This window comes from Haemorhous mexicanus, chromosome 2, assembly GCF_027477595.1.
Source record: "Haemorhous mexicanus isolate bHaeMex1 chromosome 2, bHaeMex1.pri, whole genome shotgun sequence".
NCBI lineage: Eukaryota > Metazoa > Chordata > Aves > Passeriformes > Fringillidae > Haemorhous > Haemorhous mexicanus.
Genome location: NC_082342.1, coordinates 9,816,720 through 9,840,683, shown reverse-complemented (window position 1 = coordinate 9,840,683; position 23,964 = coordinate 9,816,720). Strand labels below are relative to the sequence as shown.

At 38.4% G+C, this 23,964-nt stretch overlaps 1 protein-coding gene across 9 annotated transcripts in view; it reads left to right on the top strand.

Moving 5' to 3' along the window:
• Positions 1 to 23,964, top strand: part of ROBO2 (roundabout guidance receptor 2) — a 435,957-nt gene that overhangs the window by 38,865 nt on the left and 373,128 nt on the right. For all 9 annotated transcript variants that reach the window (XM_059872788.1, XM_059872752.1, XM_059872718.1 and 6 more), the window contains exon 2: positions 6,390 to 6,716. In XM_059872788.1, coding sequence (XP_059728771.1) covers positions 6,390 to 6,716 — 327 coding nt within the window. The remainder of the gene's footprint in view (positions 1 to 6,389; positions 6,717 to 23,964) is intronic.

Genomic DNA, 23,964 nt, shown 5'->3' with positions numbered 1-23,964 from the left:
AAAGAGCTGGAGCCTGGCCATGTGACAGATCTGATGTAGCCAGAAGAGATTCTGTAGACACTTCTGTAGCTGTCTATCCATTTAAAGCATATTATTCTTTTAATTTGGGTTTTAATACCTTGCTTTCAGTTTAATTTGTTTTTTATTGTTGCAGTGAAAATAAGCCAAGACTCTAGCATAAAAGAAGGTTCTTTGGCGTGAATATAACTTGTGAGTCCTCTCTGTAGAATCAAATGTACACAGGGCATTTTTTTCCTGCATCTATAGCTTTCTGTTTTGGAGATTTATTTTTTCCTATCACAGTTTTGCTGTTTGTCTCCTTGATAAACAGTCCTTTTGCGCTGTCTCAGGGAGAACATGTGTTGTTGGCAAACTCTTGGAGGGAATGCATTCAAAATGCTATCAGAGGCATGAAATAACTAATAACTCATATGAGGAGCAGCTGAGGGAGCTGAGGCTGTTTAACCTAGAGAAAAGGAAGCTTTATCAATCTCTACAACTCCCTGAGCCAGTGGGAGTCCAGTCCCTTCTTCCAGACAACCAGCAACAGAGAAGAGGACACAGTCTTAAGCTGTGCCAGGGGAGACTCAGGCTGGACAGGAGACATTTCATTAGAGAAAGGTTGTTAAACATTGGAATGGGCTGTCCAGGGGGGTGATGGAGTCATCATCCCTAGAGATGTTCAAGAAATGACTGGATGTGGCACTATGATTTAGTTGACAGGGGGGTGGCTGGTAAAAGGTTGGACTTCATTGTCCTGGAGGCCTTTTTCAACCTAAAGGATTTTGTGGCTGTGATAAAAGTTTGTCTTTCAAGTCCATTGTTGCAACAACTTCTGTTGCTCTTGTTGGCAATACTTATTTTCTGAACTTAATATACAACACACCTGTTCAGTGTGACCTGTTAGAACTCCTGAGCTGGGAATATTTCAAATATCTGATGCAATGTAAAACATCATATTCCATTTTAAGCATCCCTTTCACAGCAGTAACATGAGAACAGTAGGGCAGATTGGAGAGTAGGTAAGTATCCAAGTATGTTAAAGCTATGTGTTTGAAATGTTAAAGGAATCAAAATAAGAGCCTTGAGGAAGGGTATAAAAGGAATAGTAGTCTTGGAGGTCAGCTGAGGAAGAGCTTTTCCATATATAGGAAGTCAGGTAGGTAAAAGTTGGAAAAGAGAAATGCAACTAAATGTGATGTCAGATGGTGACAGGTGCTGCTAATGTCAGAGGGGTATGAGAATTTTGAGGGGGTTCTTGAAGGCATTTCAGAAATCTGTATTATGAAATACCAGCTCAGAGTGTTAACATGTAAGCTAATGAATATTGTTTTTTCTTTAAAATTGTTTAATAGTTATAATGCAATTGCTAGCCTGTCTCTTAACCCATTGCTGGCCCAGTAGCCATGAATATTTTGTTGATTTGAGAAATGAGTTAAATGTCTCTGAATTTAGTCTGTACCGTTGCTGTTCTGGTATGACAGACCATTAGCTTTGTAGATGCTTATTTAGAGAGTAGGCTTAATAGATTAAATCAACATTTGATCTTTATGAGAAGTCAATTAAAACTAGAAGAATGTGAAGTGCAATAAATGAAAGTCTTTTCCTAGAAATTTGAAAGATATTGGAGTAGGAGGACTTAAAAGTGAATTGCCAAATGCCTTTTTCTGTGATGATTTGTGTATGTCAGAGAGCACATGACCCAACTGAAGCCTTCCAGGCCTTCCCACCTGAAGGGAGCCTGCAATAAAGATGGAGAGAGACTTTGCAAGGGCATGGAGTGATAGGATAAGGGGGAATATCTTCAAACCGACAGACATTGGGTTTGGATTAGATATTAGGAAGAAATTCTTGACTGTGAGCGTGGGTGGTGAGACACTGGAACAGGTTACCCACAGAAGTTGTGGATCCCCTTCCCAGGAAGTTTGGACAGAGCTCTGAGCAACCTGGTCAAGTCATAACAGGGAGTTTGGAATTAGATGATCTTTAGGGACCCAGACTATTCTGTGATTGCTTTTAGGACAGAGCTTGTATAGTGACTCTGAGGAAATATAGTAAAGAGGAATGGAGTATTGACTCTTGGCTTTAGTCTCCTTTCCTACTTGCATCTGTGTCTCTACAGCAAATCTATTTCATTTATTAATAACAATTCTTGCATCCAAATAATTTTTTAGGGCTATTTGACTGTAGGATCAGCCAGACTAAACTGAAAACAACAGGCCTTTGCTAAAATGCTACCAGTGTAGCTGTAACTTTATTGTACACTGAGTCCCTGAGGAGCCTTGTGAGGAAGTCTGAGCATATAAAAGCAAGTCTGTGAGGCTCGGTGGTAGTTGTGGGGAAAACCTGACTTAGTTGGCACCCTGGTGTTGAAGTGGTTGAAATGAATGAGTGATTGTTGTCTTTTACACTTCCCAAAGGAGTAGTCTTGGAGGTGATTCTCAGGGAATTTCTTGTCCAACACATCTGAATTAAGTTAAAGTAGGGGAGTGGAAGAACGGAGTGTTGACACCTGAAGTACAGTATGCAGGCTACATTTTTTTTCTGCTTTTGTCAGTTTTTCTCACTTTTCTTTCTTTCCCTACCTTGATTAGGAATATATAAGTACATAAATTCATAATACAGGAGGGAGAGTTTAAGAAGTGTTGGTGAATATATTTCAATACATGGTCTGCACAGGGACATACAAATAACTGGAGCATTCTTTTGCTTTTTGGTGACAAAATGTGTCCCCCCAGCAGTTTCCTTTTTCTTGGTTCCAGTATGAGGCTGGGCTTCTTCTGTTCGCTGTCCTGACCTCAAAGGACATTAACAGTGACTGCTGCAGAAATTATTCACATAAAGGTAGATATGAATGCAAATGTTCTTAACTTATGAAGTGACAGTTTATGACAAATCTATAATGTCACCAGTTATTATAAGAACTGCAGTGTTTCCCATCAGTCAGCATTTATCAGGTCAGCAATTGTCAGTAGTTAGCAGGCTCTGGTATCTGAAAATGAAAGCTGTGTTAGAGTGACAAAACATTGTGTTATGTTATCTTAGGCAGTGTAAGTTGGTAACTCGATGTTCAGTTTCAAGTGAAGATTAATTTAATCACACATAAACCTGCCACAGCACACCATTAAGCTGGACATGAGCTGGCCATGAGCGCTGGCAGCCTGGAAAGCCAAATGTGCCCTGGGATACCTCCAAAGCCCCGTGGGCAAGGGTGGAATTCTGCCCCTCTGCTGAGACCCCACCTGCAGGGCTGCATCCAGCTCTGGGCTCCCAGCACAGCAAGGACAGGGACCTCCTGGAGCCAGGCCAGAGGAGGCACCAAGGTGATCAGAGGAATGGAGCAGCTCTGCTGGGGGGAAAGGCTGATGAGACAATTGAGATTGTTCATCCTGGGGAAAAGAAGGCTTTGGGGTCATCTAACGGTGGCCTTCCAGTACCTGAAGGTAATCTAAAGGAAAGATGGAGAGAGATGTTTTACAAGAGCCTGAAGTGACAGGACAAGGGGGTATGATTTAAACTGAGAGTAGATTTATATTAGATATTAGGAAGAAATTCTTGACTGTGAGGGTGGTGAGGCACTGGAGCCCTCCTGTGGAATAGCTCCAACAATTCAAATATTGTAGAAATTTTGGTTTTATCACCAGCATGTAAAAGCTCATGTGAAGTCATTGCAGCCTATCATAGTAAAGACTGAAGGGCTCCTAAATTCAGGGGTTGCTCATATGCTCTGTGCATGAACTAGATGGAAATCCTGGGGGGAGGAACAGAAAAGGAAGCTGTATGGATAGCCCAGGACATACCCCAGCTGCCTGCTTAAGGTCATGGTTGCATCTTGCTCTGCAGTAAAAGCATCTTCTGCCCAGACAGCATAGGGTTAATAGAACTTCTAAATGAACTTCTAATAGTTCCTTCTAAATGATCTTGTATTCGTAAGAGAATTGGGCAGGGGACCATAGCAAAAGAATCAAAACTAGAATCAAAGACCACTTGCATCCTTCCCTTTCTGATATGCGGACAGTGTCTAGAGACAGGCAGTGGAGCCAGATTGCTGATTTCCTTTGTTATTCCTAAGTCAGCATAACCTTTGGGAATGAGTGTTGGTGCTCATTTCACTTTGGAAGGAGCGAGTTCAGTGTGCTCTGTGAATGATCTTGTGTGCATTTTGCTTCTCCCCTCCTCTGAGTGCATGATGAGGGGAATTCCTTGTATCCCTGGATAGCTGAAGGTGCACCCAGCCATCACAGGAATGTGTGGTCTGATCCCCCCTTGAAACACCTCCTGAGCCTTTCTCATTGTACATTGGTATGGTCCTGGCTGCTCACATCTCAGCCCTCTCTTGTGCACAAATTGTTTCATGAGGATGGAGTGAGTAAGCACCAGTTTTGTGATAAACATTAATACTGAAGAGGAAGAATCAGCCCTATTGTGACCTCAGGAGGAGTTTTTAACTGGGTTGTATAAGTTATAAGGTTAAACTTTTTATGGGAGAAAGCTTTTTGCACAGCTGTAAACATGGCCTGTAAGTCTCTGTAGGATATACCTCTAAGAGTTCTGAACACTATCAACAAACCTTTGTGTAAAACAAAACTAATATTTTGGATTAGTGTTTCACATTTCTTGCTACTGATTTTGTTACCCTTTGTTAAGCATTTATCAAAATTCACTTGTATCTGTTCTCTGACTTAAGTCTCTCTCATGTTGCAGAAACACCTCAGCTTTCCTTTTCTTCCTGATACTGTTAATAGAAATTTCTTAACACAACTAGGGGATTTTGTTTGCTTTTTGAGAATAGGCAATGAATTAAGTTTTTACACATGTCTGGACATAGAAATGTTTCTAATCAGAGTGTGAAGTTCGCTTTTTAGTCCTATGTGCTCTCTGATATTTATCTTTTACTTTAATGGTGATTTCAGTCTTTTTTGATGTTGTGTATGGGGTCATGGACTAGGGTTATTTTTTAGCTGGATATTCTCCTATTAGGTTTTTTTGGTGGGTTTTTTTTTTTTTTTTTTTTTTTTTTTTTGGTCAGTAGAAGTGAGAATAAAAAATATAATGCTCTTCCAAATGTCCCGTAAGTTCATCTATGCTTAGCTATAGATTATGGGTTTTCTTACATGTACAGGCATTGCAGATTATGGATTTCTTTGCTTTTCTGGTAATAGAATCTGGAAGCCACTGAAAGAGCCAATTTGTGCAACAGCAATGTAACATTTAACTGCAGTGGAAAGCCTTAGCTTAATGACCTGAGTGTTAGTAAAACAGAAGTCCAAAGGTGGATTCACTCTGTTGAATGGATCCTTATGTCTTTCATCATAACTTTTGCAGTAAATGAGGCATTGAAAATATTTTCAAGTCTGTAGAGCCTAGATGATAATTAAGACATTTGCTTTTCTACCACTCAGCAAAACTGCTGATCAGAAAATTGAGACAAATGTTTCGGTTACCTGCAGAGGCTGGTTTACCTTGTATTTAAGAAGTGCAGACCAATTGTAGCAGTGTGGCAGCTCCACTCAAAGATTTTCAGGATCCACGCTAGAAAAGATTATTTTTGCAGTACCAACTGCTGTGAGTGTTGCAGAAATGTTTTTCCAGGCTCATGTAGTCTAATTAGACATGCAAGAGTGGAAAGTGTCTGTACCATTAATGTGGAAGGAAGTGTTCAAGGTAAGGCTGGATTGGGCTCTGAGCAACCTGGTCTAGTGGAAAGTGTCCCTGCTCATGGTAGGGGGTTGACATGAGATGAGCTTAGAAGTCCCTTCCAACCCAGGCAATTCTATGATTCTCTGCTTACATTCTACTTATATGTGTGTGTATACATGTAATCCTGAAATGGAACATTTCTAAAGTGAGCTGGCATTTGAGATTTCCCTTTTGGCTTTCTTTGCTCCTTGTCTTTCTATACCGGAATTGTTTGTGGAAAAGGGTTACCAAGCAGACATGTTAAACTGCAAAAAACTGTTAACTACTGGGTGGTTAGAAACTGTGGTTTTGTATGTCCTCCTATTGAATCTGAAAGATGAAAGGATGAGAAAGAAGTAGCTATGAGGGGAATCTGGAAGCACACAGTGATCTAGACGTAAATGTAAATAGGTAGATTATCAGGAAAAAAAAGATTGTCATACATCTATGTGTAAGGGATCCTCCTCTAAGCACAGTCTGAATCTGGTATGGGTTTGATAACACTATGGAGGGTTATCTCTGTCAGTTCATCAGGTTTTTAGATAGGGGAGTGTCTGATACAGTCATTCATATCAGACAAAGCAATTTCAGATATTGTGTAGATTTTAGGTTTTTTGTCTTTTTGAGTTTTTGTAACATTAAAGGAGCAACTTGCGAGAGCTCTTCATGATGCCTAAATTGTTCTCTCTTCCCTCTGTTCTTTTCCTTAGGATCCCGTCTCCGCCAAGAGGACTTTTCACCTCGGATTGTTGAGCATCCTTCAGATGTGATAGTGTCTAAAGGAGAGCCAACCACTCTGAACTGCAAAGCAGAGGGAAGGCCCACCCCCACCATCGAGTGGTACAAGGACGGCGAGCGGGTGGAGACGGACAAGGATGACCCGCGCTCCCACCGGATGCTGCTGCCCAGCGGATCTTTATTTTTCCTACGCATCGTGCACGGGCGCAGGAGTAAACCCGACGAGGGGAGCTACGTCTGTGTAGCAAGGAACTACCTTGGAGAAGCTGTGAGTCGCAATGCATCTCTGGAAGTGGCATGTGAGTAGTTTTATTTGTTTAGTATTCAGGGAAACTTCATGGTGGCTTTTATGCTGTCATCCAGCACTTGCACACACTTCTGGGAGATAACAAATGGAGATAAGTGCAGCATTTTGTCATTAGCTGTTGCTCTTAGTCAAGGCATTTTCACTTGTGTTTGCCCAGTAGCAGTGACCGTACAGGCTAAGTGATTTATACTGAAATGAGGTTCTAGCCAGAGTATAATCATGATTGGCACAAACATGGACAAAGGATAATCTTCCTCTGAAGAATAATCTAATTATTAAGTGATGTCTAGAGCTGGTTATACTGGAACTAATGTGGAAAAATACCAATCATTTAATCTAAGGTGAAGTGTCTGTTTCTCTTTATCTCATAATCTGTTACCTCAACAGAAGCAGACAGCATCTTGGTGACTCATGTTCTGTACTGCTGGAAACCTCAATATAAGCTCCTCAGTCATAAATTTGACCCTGGTCTCATTCATTATGTGAATGGCAAGTGAAATTGTTGGCCATTTCTCATATCATCCAGAGCAGTCTCGGTCTTTATCGATTCTCTTTGTCTTAACAGAGAAGTCAACAGGGCTCTTTCAGAGCCCGCCTGGCATGGGTAGTCTGCTTCCAGTAGAGTTAGCAGATAGATTCATTGTATTCACAGCAAACAAGGTCATCAGACATAAAATATAATCAGTTACACATGAGGGTTTTTTTGCTGCTTAGTTATAAGGGTTGACTCAACACTGATCTTTTTATTCAGAATGTGCACCTTTGCCTATAATTGTATTTTAATACATTTATGAGTGCTCTCTTCCTGGCTGGGCTTGAGTTTTTCACCCACAGCTCTTCATCTGAAAGTAGCTTCCCTAAAATGTGTTTGAAGTAGGGCTTTAGAACAAATATGTATTTCTTAGTTGATAAAGAACAGATTTAAGTCCACAGTAGATTGTATGTTTAAAGGGAGGAAGCATAGAAATCTATGTTCCTAATGCAGTCTTCAGAATTCGGTAGCTAATGTGGTGTGATCTTGAGGCTTCTGTTTTCTCAGAAATTGCAGAAAATGGCATTTTTGAAATATTTAAATGGCAGAATAACCCAAGTAGAACAGACATTTTCACTGCATTTCCCCTGTTGTAACCTAGATTCAAAACTGTGTCAAACACAAAATGAAAACATTTTGGCACACTATCAAAGCAGAAGTAAATGTGCCAGTAAATGCATCACAGAAAGCTTTTCAGTTTTGGTTGGTATTTGGGAATTGAGGAGAAACCAGCTTAAGGAAGGCAGAAATCTGGGTGAGTATTACTAGATAAATTTACTGGATTATTTGTGTCCTTATACATGCGTTTCACCTGTTGAGAAATCCTAAAACAGAGACCTAAACGCTTGAAATCTTTATTGTAATCCCGTTGAGATTCAGGGTCTCCTGTTGAAGTTCAAAGGATTGTTCCTGTTGTACCTTGAGTCACCTAATTGAAGTGACTGATTATTCTGAAATTTAAATGTGCTTTGTATCTTGTCAGTTTTCACTGATCCCTACTTCATTGACTGCTGCAAGACCCTTGTTACACCATCCTCCATCTCTGGAGTTTAACTGCTGTAGCTGTTGGTGGCAGGTCAGGCATGAATCACATGGGAGATAGTAGAAAATTTTAAAAATAATAAAGCTGTTCTACTTCGGTGTTTTACGGCAGGAATGTGAATGTGAAACTGAGATCTGAAACCATGGCCGAAGGTTTTCAATAATACTGTGCTTTTACTGTTTCCATAGCTTTGAAATTTAACTTCCTGAACCCCCCAGTTAAAGAGTTTAGCAGTCTAAAGCAGTTTCTCCTATTTCACTTCAACAGTGCTTTATCGTTGTTTGGGCAGTACCATGGCTGCAATTACAGAAAGGCCTTCATCAAAGAAGAAACGTGCAAATAAAACATACATTGCTTGTTTACTTAAAATTAGAGATTTCAGCTGTGATTTTTAAAAGCAATGGCAGTGTTTGGTGTGTATCAAAGAGATCCTTTGGAAGATGATAGCAAAACTACAGTTTTTGCCTGGGTTTGAGAACTTTTGGTCGAAAGTCAGGTATTCAAGTGACTTTCAGGGACCAGTTGGAGTCTCTTACTTGTTTTTCTAGTGTCAGGGTTTCTGGGCTGAAGAAGATGGGCAGGTCTGTAGCAGCCTGTTTGCAGGCACAGGAAATGAGTTCCTGGTGACAGGCTGTTGTCAGCAGTGAGTCCCCATTCACCTGTCCTCAACTCCTGCTGAGAAGCTGCTGAGTTCCCTGGATGCTGCAGCCCTGTCCATGGGGCCGCACGCGATCCAGCCTGACTCGTGCTCTCTGTCATGGTGTTGAAAACTCTCCTTTCCACACCGAGCCAAGCTCTTTTCATCACCAGAAACAGGGAGGTTGTCTTTTGCTGTCATCAGGGTTCTGGATTGTTATCTGACTTGTAGGTGGCCTCAAATAGTGCCATGAGGAGCAAACTGCTGGTTTTCACAGGTTTGAAATGCTTGACTGGGCTCTTTTAGAGTAAGAAACTGTAATTGTTTCACTTTGTGTATTAAATTGGCAGCTGCTAATAATGTGTTCTTGCAACTTTTGAATGATTTATGAAGAAATATACTTGGTTTCTGTGTAAGTTAGATGTATTTGTGCTTATGCAATAATATGATAAACAGTGTTAATTATGATTACTTTTATTTCCTTTTTTTTACCTCCATGAGCACCTGCCATAGAAGGAGAGGGATGGAAAGTCTTCTGATGTATCCATATTTATGTGTAAAGATAGAAGTTAAATTCAGCTGGGACACAAAGTGGTTCAAACCATCTTGAACACAGTCATTTTGCCCTTTGGTTTTTTTAAGGAATGAGTTTTTTTCAAGTTGCTGAAAACCCTAAGCTCTTTTTGGTTGAGTAACTGTTTACACCTTTCCAAGACATGAATTTAGGTACCAGCCCCTATAAAGCACATAAGGTATGCCTCTACATCCATGCCTCTTCAGAGCACGTGCATACAGTCCAGGACAGGTGTTTTTGTACTGATGTATAGCCTCAGAAAAATTTGTCCACGCCAGTAAAACTGTGGAGAACTGTGATTTGGAAAATTACTTTAAAAACCATCATTAATAGACTGAATATGCTTTTAGAATATTTTTGCTTTTAATTAGAATATCTTCATTCCTGAAGACATTTAAGAAGAAATAGTTGGTATTTAAAGGAGTTATTATTTGAAGGCACAGTTTAGGATTGATATGGCTTATTCTATTTAATTGTTTTAATTCATTAATTCATGGTGTGCTTCATGCAGATTAATTCTTTTGTAGGAGCTTCCTGAGAAGGAAAAAAATAATCCTAATGCTATCAGTCAAAGAAGTCTTCCAAATTGTATGTGGCAAATTCTCATGTAGTGTTTTTGTTTTACGATTAAATAATTAAAAACAGATGTTCTAGCCTTAAAACCTCTATGAAGACTTTTAATCAAAAAAGTAAAGCATCTTTCTTTAGATTTTGTCCATTAGGATTTTTTAATTGAAATTGAACAAGGGTTGGCATTATTAGATCTATGTTGATGTTCAGATTTTCTTGGGAGAGTTTAGAAGTAGGCTTGAAATAGTTTAATCTTTGACCAAACCGCTTTCGTATTCAAACGCCAGAAGTCCTAAAATAAAAGCACATTTTTTTAACAATGCTCCAGTTGAGGCGATCGAAGCTGTGTGGTGGGGTTTTCCAGCGGGAATATCAGGAAACACATTTGCAGCAGTGAGCGTAGCTAGGATTTCAGCTGGGAGCACCAGGGCGCCACATGTGAGCTGGGGAAGGAGCACCAGGGTCCCTGCGCTGGCTGGGGCTGCCTCTGATCCAGCCGGAGTCAGCGGCAGCCCCCAGGGAGAGCAGCTGTAGCTCCAGGTGTTAAATATGTGACAGCAGCTTGATCTATCGACCACTGTTACAGGGGGCTTTGGCCTAAATGAAAATTCATGAAAAATTGATGAAGTCCCCAGATTATTTTTTTCCTTTTTCCTTTTGCAGCACTGTGCCAATGCAGCGAGGAGAGATTAAATGAGGTGTTGAACGCTTTAGTGGCGAGGAGGTGGTGGTTCAGAGGTCAGGGGGGAGGGGAAATCAGACCCGTTTTCTACCTTACTTTCCTTTAAAAGCACACACAAAGCTTTTCAGATTAGTTGGGATTTACTGCCATTTTAATATAATAATAATAAAGCTCAGGAATATTCACAAATAGGACTCTTTTCTGAGTGGGTTGGGAGCGTACGGGTTGGTGCAGAAAATAGTGGAAGCCTTTGAGTCATAATTCAATTGAAGAACCAGAAATAGATTGAATTTTGTAATGGCAGTATAAATTTGGGCTTCCATCTTTCTGAGTCTCTGCTTGAACTGAAGTCATTTGGAGAAAGAAGAGGTCTTGCATTATTTATATGCCATAGATTGCTTGGATAGCAGGCTTTGGAACACTCTCTAAACATAATGATCCTGTTTGTGTTAGAGTCAACACTGAATTATGTTTTTATCTGTAACAAGAGAGGTTATAGAAGTACACTGAGTTTAGTGTGAAGTCATAGGTGTTCTGCAAAGCAAGCCTAAGCCACATCTTAAACATGGGAGACAGTAATTTTACAAATAAACCAGATATATTGAAGTGTTGAGTGAATAAAGGCTGAGAGATATAAAATATATGCTATGCAATCACCTTTGCATCGTAATGCTAATGGCTATTTGCTGGAGCATGTGCAAAAGGCTGCAATGTGTTCATAATAATGCAGTTAATAATTTCCTATGAGATATTCAGAGTGAAAGAAGAGCGCAGTGTATGTGACTGTAAAATGGGTGGATGGTTTTTTCCATCTAGTTTCTGTTTTATGTATGATAGTAACACATTATTAAGTTTGTTACTGATAATTTTGAAGTCTAATTTGCTCTGAGGTTACTTTTATATATGGAGAGCATGTCCTGTTACTTATCTCTCTCTCATTCTTCTATGCAGAGTATGAAAGGCTTTCTGTCTGAGTTGGCACTCTTCTGCTTTCGTCACGACACAATAATCATTGTAGAAATTGGAATGCTGGAGACTGTCTTCTGGTCTATGACCAATATCAGGACACTGAAAAAGCATCATGCTTTTTCTCTTAGAAGAAATTTAACAAATCATGGCTACTATTACAGCATCCTTAAGGAAATGTAAATTCCTCTTGTGGAGGAGAACAAATATAATTTTATCTGATTACATAATCTGGGGAAAGGTAGATTTTTTTAAGATAGTGTGAAACCTTAAAACTTCTCTGTACTTTTGAAGCTTGCAATAAGCAATTTTCTGTGGATTAGGATGAAGCCAGGGGGAACAACATTAATTGAAAACATTACATAAAATTGTCTTTCTTTATAGGGCAGTAGTTCTCAGTCACTTTTAGAAGTTAGAGGTTACTAAATATAAATGAGTGAAGACACATTAGATGAACCAAAACCTGACTTGATATCCTATTGCAAAGTTTTGTTTGAGCCAAAAAAAAATAGTTCTGCTTATTTAATTTATTAATCTAGATTTTAATTGAGTGTTTTTATTTCTTCTGACTTCACCTGAGACAAGAAAGCTACATATTTTAGAGGGTGTGATTTTTTTTTCATAGCCAGAATGAACTAGAATTTTTATGAGAGGTGCTCTTCATCAGAATAACCTAGATTCTGTTGCTAGCACATTTCTCACAAAGTATTCACCTTTGTGCTACAGCATTGATGCATTCCATGTGGGCAGAAGCAGTACTTCCCAGCATCACCCATTAGGATTAGTACTTCCCACCATCATCCATTAGGATTGTTACATCTTCACTTTTTAGCCATTGAACTCCACCTGGGCTTGCAGATTTCAAGGCTAAAAGAGCTAAGGACTCCTTACATTTTAAGAAATTCCAAAGATATTTAAAATTCAATCACTCATAATATCAAGCTGGACAATGCCTGTAGGTTTCTCCGGGCCTTGTTTTTGTTCGCATTTTTCTCATACTGTGGACTTGTAATATGTTTTTAGGAGGTATTTCTAGTTGATTTAATTCTGATTCTGCTTCTAATAATTTGTTGCCCATTCCTTATTTGATTTTTATCAGCTTCTTTCTTCCCCTTAACTTTGATTTGATTATATTTTTTTTAAATCAAATGCGCTATTTACATCTCTCTGAATGGTCTACCTGAGAGAATGTTGACAGCTAAGGAGAAACTGAAGACTTCACAGAAACCTTGAAAGAAATCAGCTCCTGATTGATCTGTTAACTGGTGCATCATCACATGCTGATTTTTTTTTTTTTTTTTGGTTGACATTTATCTCGATTTTTAGTTCATATGGGAAGTGAGGAGAACAAAATACCATCGGATTTTTACAACTCCGTTCTATTTGCTGAGGAGACAATAAGCACTCTGAATCTCATTTGAAATATTAGCTATTGGCATATGCATGTATTATTCTGTAGTGTCAGGATTAAAAAAATACTCAGCAATGCTCAGACTATGCCTCTGCAAATTTTTCATGATCTTAATTCCAACAAAGTTGAGTACTGTGGTAATTAACAGTAATTATCAGGATGATAATTGGTAGATTGGTGGATGTTTTACATATACCCATCTTTGTCTCTCTCTATGTATATATATTGATACAGATTTTTATTCTGATAATCACCCTGTTTTTTGAAGAAACCCTTAACCTTCTTTTTTTTTTTTCCTTTGTCTTTGTTCAGACATGAGCTTCCCTTGCTCTTACTCTTAGAGGACTAAAGTTTAATCATGGCTTTGGAGCTACTTCATAAGTTCCCACAGATTTTATACTTCATGTAAGTTTCTAATAGGTGGAATTTATGTGGGAAACGAAGTGCTGGTTTGGTTCCACTCTTCTTGCTTGAGTATTTCAAGTGGCAGTGATGTGAATGTGTACAGATAGTTGGGAAATGGCTTCATTGTGATAGAGAAGGGAGGCGTACACCGTCACTTTCTGCTGTCTCATAGATCTGTTTGCCACTGTACAAAGGGATGTAGAGTTTTAAAGAACTGGGAGTCCTGGATCGCTGAGTTCCTGTATTCTACCCAGCTGTACTTTGTAGTTCCTTTCAGAAACATTTCAAGCTGCAGTCTGAAAAGCAGTTTGATTGCCTTCCCCTTCATCCTCAAACTTGTTCCTTTCCGTTTCTGTTGAAAGCCTGTTTTGGAACTTATGTATTCTAACAGTGAGGAAAAAGATTTCACGTTTCCAGTGTAAACAGGAACATGTTTGATTTATGCTAGTTCTTGTGATTTTTGGAGTACCTCTCCTATGAGGAAAGGTTGAGAAAATTACGATTGTTCACCCGGGGGAAGAGAAGGCTCTGAGGAGATCTTACAGCAGCCTTTCAATGCTTAAAAGGGGCTTATAAGCAAGATGGGGAAAGAATTTTTAGCAGTGCCTGCTGAATTAGGACAAGGGGTAATGGTTTTAAACCACAGGAGGGTCGATCAAGTGTAGGAAGGACAAGTTTTTTGCTGTGGAGTGGTAAAACCCTGAAACAGGTCAGATTCAGTTTCAAGGTCATGTTGGGTGGAGCTCTGAGCAGCCTGATGGAGTTGAAGATGTCCCTGCTCATTGCAGGGGGGTTGGACTAGATGACATTTAAAAGGTTCATTTCTTCTCAAACTATTCTATGAACTGATTTTTCTGTAGTTGTTTTCTCTCCTTTTTATTTACAGACCACTGTGGTGTCAATGTTATCTCTGCCATTTCTAAGTTAAACAAGAGAAGCTCATGAGTTTATTTGGGAAATATTTGCTCGATCCTAGTAGTCATTCATCCACCTGCATTTGTTTTCTGAGACATGAGTGGATAGATTGCATGTACTATTTCAAGACTTGCATGGTGTGCGTGATGAACTGATTTTAATAACTATCTTCACTGTTCCCTGATCCATCAGTCCTGTGATCATGTTTAACTTTTTCGAAGCATTTGGTAATTCATAGTGATTCTATACTAATCAGACACAGATCTCTCTCTTCTTCTGTGATGTGTAACAGATGAGCTCTACTGTGCCATAAACTTCCCTGTGATGGGTTTGAAAGAACATGGCCTTGCACTTGCTGTTATTCCACTTCAATTAGTGTCTCCTATACTAATTTTCAGTGTCATCCCATTCTTCCCACCTAATGATCCTCCTGTTGGGTCCTGCTGGGTTCAGTGACTAATCTTGTATGTCAAAATAGATTTTAGCCTTGGTGTTCAAAATTGGCAGTTCTTTAAACCACCTGCATCTTGCTGGAGGACTTTTCTTCTACTAATTGGACTCAAACCTGCCTGTTGCTCACTTCATATGCAAAATCATTTAATGAAATAAATGAAAAGGAAACACGTTTCTGTCAGCCTATGAAGAGGTTACCAACCCAGCAAGGCTGAGAACAAATAAACATTGCTTGTGGGAAGGAAGTAGTTTCTTTCTGCTGTAATCTCAAAACAAGCCATACATGAGAACCTGAGGAAAAATATCTCCAATTTAAAGGGGATAAATTGAACAACAACCTTGCAAAAGAAATTGTACTGGCTAAGCTTGGAATTATTTTTCAGGTCATAATGTATACAAAAATTCCCCATCTGCTGACTGTTATAATCTCTTAAAGCTGACAGATAGTAGGATGATCATTTTGTATTTTAGCAGTGATGAATGCCAAATGGAACTTTGGGTATGTTTAGAATGTGAGAATTCCTGTGTTTTCTCCAGAGCAGCACTGTTTAGGTAGTCACATATCATGTCTTTTATTTCACATGGGAAGCAGTGACATGATGGCTCACTGGATCTCACCAGCTGGCCCATGTAGTGCAATGGTCCATCTGGGATAGTAAAAACCCACTGATTTAGAGAACACACAAGGTGTTTAAGCTCATATGTTTGAAGTTTAAGCGCTTTAAATGGTTTGCTCACTTCATGGATTCTGGACAAGTATATTGTTTTTCTTGGCTGGAATCTAAAAAAGGCACAGGTAGTGGAAAACCTGGAGTAGTTGATAGCATCTGGGTGGAACACTGTCACCTCAGCCACTGAGATGTGTGCTATCATTACTGTAAGATTGTCTTTATGAAAAAGATGATTGCACAAAGTTAAACTTCCTTTGTTTTTCTGCACCTTGCTTTTCTCTTGAAGTATAGAGTGTTTAGAATGTTTTAATATTATATCAATAACAAAGCCCACAGGAAAGCACAGTCTGGATGTAAATTTGGGATTGTTGAAGCAAACTGGAAAGTTAAAACTTAACAATGTTTGTCAGAATGGTTTTTCTTTTAGCAAAGCAACTTGGTTACTAAAGAGTAAATGGCAAAAAAAAAAACTTTGTGAAAACAAATTCAAGTTATTTGCTTTTGTGTTCTACTTATATTTTTTCTAACTCTGTCTTCTCATTTTTATATATTTCTTTTATGTTTCAAACTTAGAATCAGCAAGTAGAAGTCACATTTTCCTCAAGTAGTCTAAATCTTGTTGTTCATTCAGATTGTTGGAGGAGGAGTTAAGTAGCCTGTAGTCTGGAGACTCAACTGGCAAAAGTGATTGAAACCACTGAAGATTTGTACCTTAGAGCTCCAGGTCCCTCCCTTAGCATATATACAATTCTTATTGTACTGCAGAAGCAACTTAATTCCCTGCTGCAGACCTGTAAGTTCCTCTCCCACAGATACCTGTCTTGAAATCAGTGATGGCAATACTGAACATCAGTCATGTTTTCTTTGAGACTCAGAGCCATCTGTTTGAAGCCATGTATCATGCTGATTGCCCAACCACAGACAGAAGCCAAATATTTTGATTGGTAGTATGATATCTTAAAAATATGAGGGATATTCTTCATTTTATTTGCCTTCTTCTGCCTACTATAAAAAAGACAGGTGACTTTCTTCATGCTTTTATTAAGATTGTGTTCCCATTTGAGCAGTATCTGATCCTGAATGTATCAGTTACTCCCAATTTTGGACTCCTTAATAGATATTTATATGTGTTATACAAACTTTGATTGTTTCAGTCTTATTGAAAATTGTGCAAAATACAACTCCCTTGCTCCCACCTTCCCCCTTGGGAGCACTTAATAGAAATAAACTTTTCAGAAAATGGACTATAGGGAAAGAAGTTGGAGCAATCCTAAGAAAAAGGTTTCCTTTGTCTTTAAGAAATTGATAGCTTACAGAAATGCTTCAAAAAGCAAACCAACCACCTGAAAAAAAAAAAAAAAAGAAGAAAATCAAAACTCTAGTCTCTACTGTTCCACTGCCCTCCCTTCAAGAAAAGAAAGAAAGGCATAAAAAATGGATCTGCAAATTATTGTAGAACTACTTCTTTTCCTGCCAGTGTCATTAGTCTAAGTGATGTCTGCACTGAAGCCTGTGCTTTTACATTTTTTGGAGAGACTGGGGCAGAGCCCTGTTATTTTTTTTCTTATTTATCTGGATTTTCTTCTCAAATAGCTTGGTCAGATTTTAAGGACTTGTTTTCTCATCCTAGAATAAAAGCTTGTCTTTGACTATTGTTTATATGATTCACCTGCTAATTTTCCTATTCATTAAAATATTTTGACTGGCTATCATAAATACACTGGGTGCGTATGAGCAGATCTAAGTTTATATGTCACTTTTCTCATTATACACCTGCATTCTGAACAAATGAGAACTTGGTTGGATCAAATTTATGCTTTTAATTGCAGTGCTGCACATGTGCTCAAAGATAGGAAGCAATACTAATTTCCACCTCTATTGGACATAATTTCACTTTTGCAGAGTGGTTTATTATGAGGTTTATTATGAGGTAGAAAGCACAAACTCAGAGCTATAAGAAAGGAACAGTTTTGTATCAGCATGTGATGAAGTTCCTGCCAGTGACAAACAGAACAGGTGAACAAACAGGATACAGTGTGCAATATGAACAGCATAATTATTTGCTAAAGTTATGGGAATAAGAGCTCTCGAATTATACTGAATATTGTCAGTATAGTTTAGGACCTGAGCAGTATACAGCTATTTAACTACTGTATGTTTTCAACATTTAATTTTATGTTTATATAAAAATGTGTTTCTATATGCATGGAATACATGTATGTACATGAAACACATATACATCTTCTAAACAGAAAGCTTCTAAAAATTAGGATTTATCATTGATGCACATTAAAATTCCTGTGCAATGGATAGAGTAGGAGTTTGTGTCATCTGTGCTTCAAAGAAGCTTCTTTGTCAGGCACTATGTGTCACAATGCAAGTGGGATGAATGTATTGTCCCCCATTGTCACTGTGTACTAGAACTAGTCTGCAACATCATGTGCTCTTCTTGCTCCTTTCCCTTAGTTACAGCAGAAATATTGAACTGGCATATTTATTTTCTGATTGCTTAGTGGTTCTTTTCTTTTGCCTGCATGCTGCTGCTTGATACCCACCTGCTATTTTTAAAGCAAGTTTTTTTCCCTTTTCCTTTTTGCAACCAAGTAGACTAAAACCAGCTCAAGGCACTGTGAGAGTAAGGATTTATACTTGTTTCCATGCGTAGCATCAACTGCAGGGAATATGTGTATGCTTGTGCCAGCTGTTTTGCACATCTATCCCAAACTCCTCGGCTGAGGTGACCTCTGAAGTGCCTGCTGCAGTGAGTGATGGAGTTATTGAGATTCAGAGACAACCCTGACCCTGACCCCCTCGTGGCCTTGGTTTCACTCATCCATCTTCCAAGCCCCACAGGCTGTGATGTGCTGTGTGGAGACAGGATTAAACAAGTGTGAATAAACAAGTTCAAAGCTTTCTGTCATGGCTGCCAACACACAACATCAGGAGAATGAGACATTAATAACCCAGTGCTGGGCAGGCATGTTGTTTTGCCATAGGAACACCTGGGGAAAGCACCACTTGCTATGCAATCAGGTTTTTGCATGCCAAGAAAAGTTTGCTTAAGACTTCTGTGAAGGGTGTGAGATTTGTCCTGCCATTCTTCTTAGTCACTAAGCTGGCAACAGTCAGACCTGAAAGGTGCTGAAAAACTTTCTATGGATGCAGCATCCTTTGCTTGCATTGTGTTATCTGGGCTATGATTCATCAGAAGTGATTGGAGGGTTGGGGGTTTTTTGTGGTTTTAGCCTAATCTATTTACAAGAAGAGAGTCTGGAACACGTTGCCAGAATTATTTTCTTAAGGATAGTCTTAGGAGATCAGTTTTGTGTTTTGTTGTAAACAAAAATTTTATTCTGTAGTATGGTTTAAGGTTGAATCTGTCTCTGTGGGTAAACTGTGGATGAGATAAGATATGTTTGTTGTGACAGTGGTTTAGGTAGTGCCTGTCTTCCCTTTGTCAAGACACTCATTTTACCCTGTGGCACCTTCTGATCAGTTGACTAGTCAGTGATTAAATACATTTATTTAGTTCAATGGGTCAGAGATGTTGGGGTGGTTAGAAAATTACTGATGGATTATCAGTTTCATCACCTCTGACATGCAGCCTTACCATAGTTCATCATCTGAGAATTCATAACACATTTGCCTGAGCAGTAACATGCTCGGCTACCTGTGTGATCATGGCTCTAGGAACCAGCGGTGTTGTGCTCAGGATTGATAGGACAGATGTCACAGGAATTAGAAGGGCATCATCTCTTTTGCTGATAAACACACTTACTAAAAAAACTACTGAAGAGTGTTCTCAGGCCAGTGGCAAACATAGTAAATTCCAAAGTGATATTTGTCTTTTCTTGGAGCATTTCAAGAAATTAAAGTGCTTTTCAGAAGGAAAGAATCTTTGGCGTTAGTGCTACTTGTAAGACAGAAAATAGGCAGTGATTTTTGAAGTCTGAAACTGAAAAATTCATATCAAAGCAGGTATCTTTTTAGAGACCTAATAATTTCATCTCTGTTACACAGTGAATCTTATTATTGTAGTCTGACAGCCTATCTAAGATTAGAGGGATTTTTATGGAGTCCAGTCCTGGGGGAAGCCCAGCTGGAAGTGCCACACTATTGTATTTCCAGGTTACAAAACATTTATTTATGAATCAGTCAGTTGTTGGTGCTCCCATGTTAACATTTTTATTTTCAAAAATGTGTTTGTACCTGCAAGGAAAAAAATCTTTGTGTCAGAAAGTGAGGTAAAAAATCCAGTCCCTCCTTGCTTCCTCCCTTCTTTGATTTAAAGCAGGTTAAAATGTCCAAGTCATTTCAATCTTATGGTAAGAACTTTAATAAAGGAAGTGAAAACATTCTTCATTAATAATAGAAATAGCACCAGCTTCGTAGCCCAAATATCAAATTCATATCATCTACTATATAAGAAGTATGAAGGAAATAATGGACAGGATTTACTGAGAAAACAAGTGCAATAAACCCTGGATCCTAATGTTTAGGAAAATTACAGGGGAAAAAATGCCCCAAAAAAAGTATCAAGCATGCTTTGTTTTTTTGCTGGGGTTTTTGTTTTTCTTTTTTCCCTCCTCGTGACACTTGTAATACGATTCTTATGTTGACAGTCCAGCAAATTTATCTAATACTCTTGGGTTGTTGACATCAAAGATGAGAATAATGCTGTTTGCAGTAGTGAGATGAAATATAACACAGCCAAGATGTTTCAAGTTTATTTGTTGTCATTATTCTTCAAGGCACAAAGTGATCCAGACAACAGAGCCAGAACGGGGGTTGACTGTGTGTAGATTTGAGCAAATATGACTTTTAATCTATAATCTATTGGACATCATGAAATGTGATGAGAGAGTTTGGAGGGAAACCTTGCTTTTATCAATTGAAGGCTAATAAAGCTTTTATGTTGGTGTTATACCAGCTTGTAAGAAATGTCTTGATGGAAGTAAACTGTTAATGTTTTGCACTTGTAGTGGATGTAATGTTTAAGGTTTAGGGAGTTTTAATCCTTAATTTTTACAGTTCTTAATCTAGTGAGTTTTATGTCTGGAATGCTTAAGAGACTGTTTCTTTCCCTTTTTTTGCTTTTTAGGTTTTTCTAGTACTTAATTCCTGTCATTCTTTTGAATCAGAAACTGCTTTAAGATCCATTTAATATAGCAGTTCCATAGAGACATCTTTTAATTCCACATAGTTTACAAGTATGACATTTGAAACCTTTAATGTCATGTTCAGCCAAGGGGAAAAGATGCTTTGAGAGGAGGTAAATTGATTGATTTTTATATTTTTTTTCCAGAGGATTAAACTGCAGTTTTATTACTAGTACTGAAATTAAAATCAGGCCCAAGCCTTACATTCAGTTCTTGTATCAGTCAGCCACTGAATGGATCTTGTTTCAAGATCTAAAGTTTTTCATGAGTTTAAAAATATTGTCACTATGAAAATAAATCTGAATTGCAACTTTGTATAAACTGTAGAAACTGGTTGGGGTTTTTTTCCCCATTTTATTCAATTTACTACCTAAAAGTACTTACTAGTACTCATTTTTATTTTCTCCTTCTAGCTAATATTCCTTCCAGATTTTGATTAGTATAGAAGAGAAAGTGCTATGGTTTCAGTTTTTAGGTGTTGCCACCCTTATTTTACAAATTGTTGGACAATACCTCTTTATGCCAGAAGAGTTTGGAGCTGGGTGTGCTGCTGGTGTGAAATGCCCCAGTAATGCTGGCACAGGAGGTACCTGTAGGACACTGTGCTCCTGTTGATAAAAGAGCTGTGTTTGCCCACTGGATCTGATCAGTGTTCATCCCCAGGCAAGGCTTTATTCACAAGTTGTTCTTTTAACCCTGAGAGGCTGCATGTGCTGTGGCTGCTTATTTTCTTACTGCAGAAGTACCTTGGCTTTTACTGCCTGCTTGATTTTTCTTTTGATAAGTGTTTTGAATAAACTGAGAGGGGAAAAATGATAAGAAGGCATTAATCTAGAGGGGATTATCCCAAAGTGTGGAAGAATGTATTGTAACCCAAGTTTGACATTTGACTTTCTTAAGAGTTGATAATATCCTTTTGAGATCTGACTTATAATCAGCCTCATTAATTCTTGTGACTGCTCTTGTTTCTTTTTATTGACACATAAGATGTGTTATTTTAGAAAATGAATTCCAGTTCTTTGTCACAATTCCCCGTTATAAAAACCAAGTAAGGTTAAGCTACACATATGCTCAGACTATGACAATAGTTCTGCTCTTTCACTGGGGGAAGCATGCAGGAATTATCAAGTTAGACCCTAGAATTTGCATCAATTGTTGTGATGTCAAAGCTGCCATATTAATATTCTTAGTTTTCCATTTCAGTGGTTAAGGATAATACAGATCAATCTAATGAGGTTTTAGGTACACTAAGTATTTCTTGCTTTTATAGCAGTATGGTCTTGAGTTAAAAATAAGCTTTTTAAAACATGTAGTCATAACTGATAGAAACTTCTAGCTTTAAATAAAAAGGGAATTTAAACAGGAGGGAAATTAGGTACGTAAGTTTTGTCTGATTTTCTTAAAACTGAACATGCTCATTGTATTGAGAAATAGTTTTTAAATCCTTTTCAATTAGTAGAGTTTGTTTTGAGCAAGTTTTTAGGTAGCCATAGGTGGGCTTAAGGATGAAAGCTGTTTTCCAGAAGAGAATGGTCTGTAACAGTTTTTATTGGGGTGGATGATGCTCTTTGCTCTAATATCTAGGTGTGTTAATGTACTTTCCTAACTAAATGCTGAGAAGAAAATTCAGAAAGCTTCATGAAAGCAGATGCAGTGCTTACATTGTTAGATTCAGAGCTGAAAAATCAAAGACACCTCACATTTATGCCAAGAGTGTGAAAGCTTTATGGTCTAACTCGTGTTTTTGTTCAGTATACTGTTTTATTAACACTGCAAGCCTTAAAGTAGATTCAAGAAATTCTTGTGATCTCTTATCCTGACAGCACAATGGTCTGGTGAAATCATGTCACAAACCATGTCTGGCAGGTTTAAAGTTGAGCACAGGTGGCCTGTATTTCCTTTTTCCTAGCTCAGCTCCCTGTTACAGGCTCGGAAGCTGGGATGAGACTGCACTACTGCCTGTACTCTATGTGGGCAACACAGACAAATGTGGACACTTTGCTGGCCAGCCAGGAGCCACAAGGAATTGTGCACTCAGAAATGGTGGGACTTTGGGTGTAATTAAATCTGAAGAGGAACCAGGAATAGAGAATCAAGCCATGTCTTTTTAAATGTAAACTATGAGCAGTTTAATGAAAAAACTGGCCTAGTCTGTCTATTTTATCTTGTTTTTGAGGAATTTAACCACTCTGTTTCCTTAAGAATCCCTGTGGAGATGCTTTTGAACAGAAGAGCAGTTTTACTACAAGAAATTGTCATTTTTAGACCATACATGAACATTTATTATATTAAGTACATTTTCCTATATTCTTTAGAGATTTAAGAGTGTTCTAGTGTAGAAGATAATTACCTGGCTAGTACATGCTTTTATTAGTGGGTAAGGATTTATTTTTTTTTAACTCTAACATTTTTAAAGGCTCTTTCCTAAACTTCATAACAGAAAAAGAAACGTGTATAAGGATAAACCAGCAGTTGTTTTGGCTTCTTATGGCACATGTGTTTGAAAACTAATGCAGTGTGATTTCTACCCACTGACACTTCTTCCATAGCATCTAAGAAATGAGCTAGTTCAAGATTCCTGGACTATCTTGAACAAATTTTCTTTTGGGTGAAAGGTCAATTAAGGGTTAGAGATGTGTGGAAGCAGCAAGGAGGGTGATTTGTCCTCCTGATTTTCTATTTCTGGCTCTTTGTGGCTTTCGGTTGCTGTGCATGTTTGAGAGGCACTCATGATTCCTGTCATGACAGATCCACGTTGCTCAAAGAAATACCAAGTCTTGACTCATTTTCTGGGGTGCTTGGGAATGTCCTAGGCTGTCCATTTGAATACTCTAAGTAAGAACAAAAAGCAAGGCAGATTCACTTCCTATGTTACAGTCTTATGTGGATCTGGTCTTAATTGGGGTATGGCAGGGGCAACTTTGTAATAAACCTGTTCCTTTATGTAATAATTTACTTAGTAAGGTTTCTTTCTCTTTGTGCAAAATTGTCTGTGTTTGCAAGGAAGAAATAAAATCAAAACTGATGGCTCCATGTCTTTCTAGCAAGTGGAGTTACCTAATTGCTTTCTTTCTGCAGCATCTAAGTATGATCTGAAGCACCTTGTTAGACATGGTGTCTCTGTACATGCACTTTTTGCCTGTTTTGCACCTTTCACCTACATCTCAGCAATGAATAAACTGTTATTTGTGTCTGTGCTCACAGTTGCACCTAAGCAGCCAGT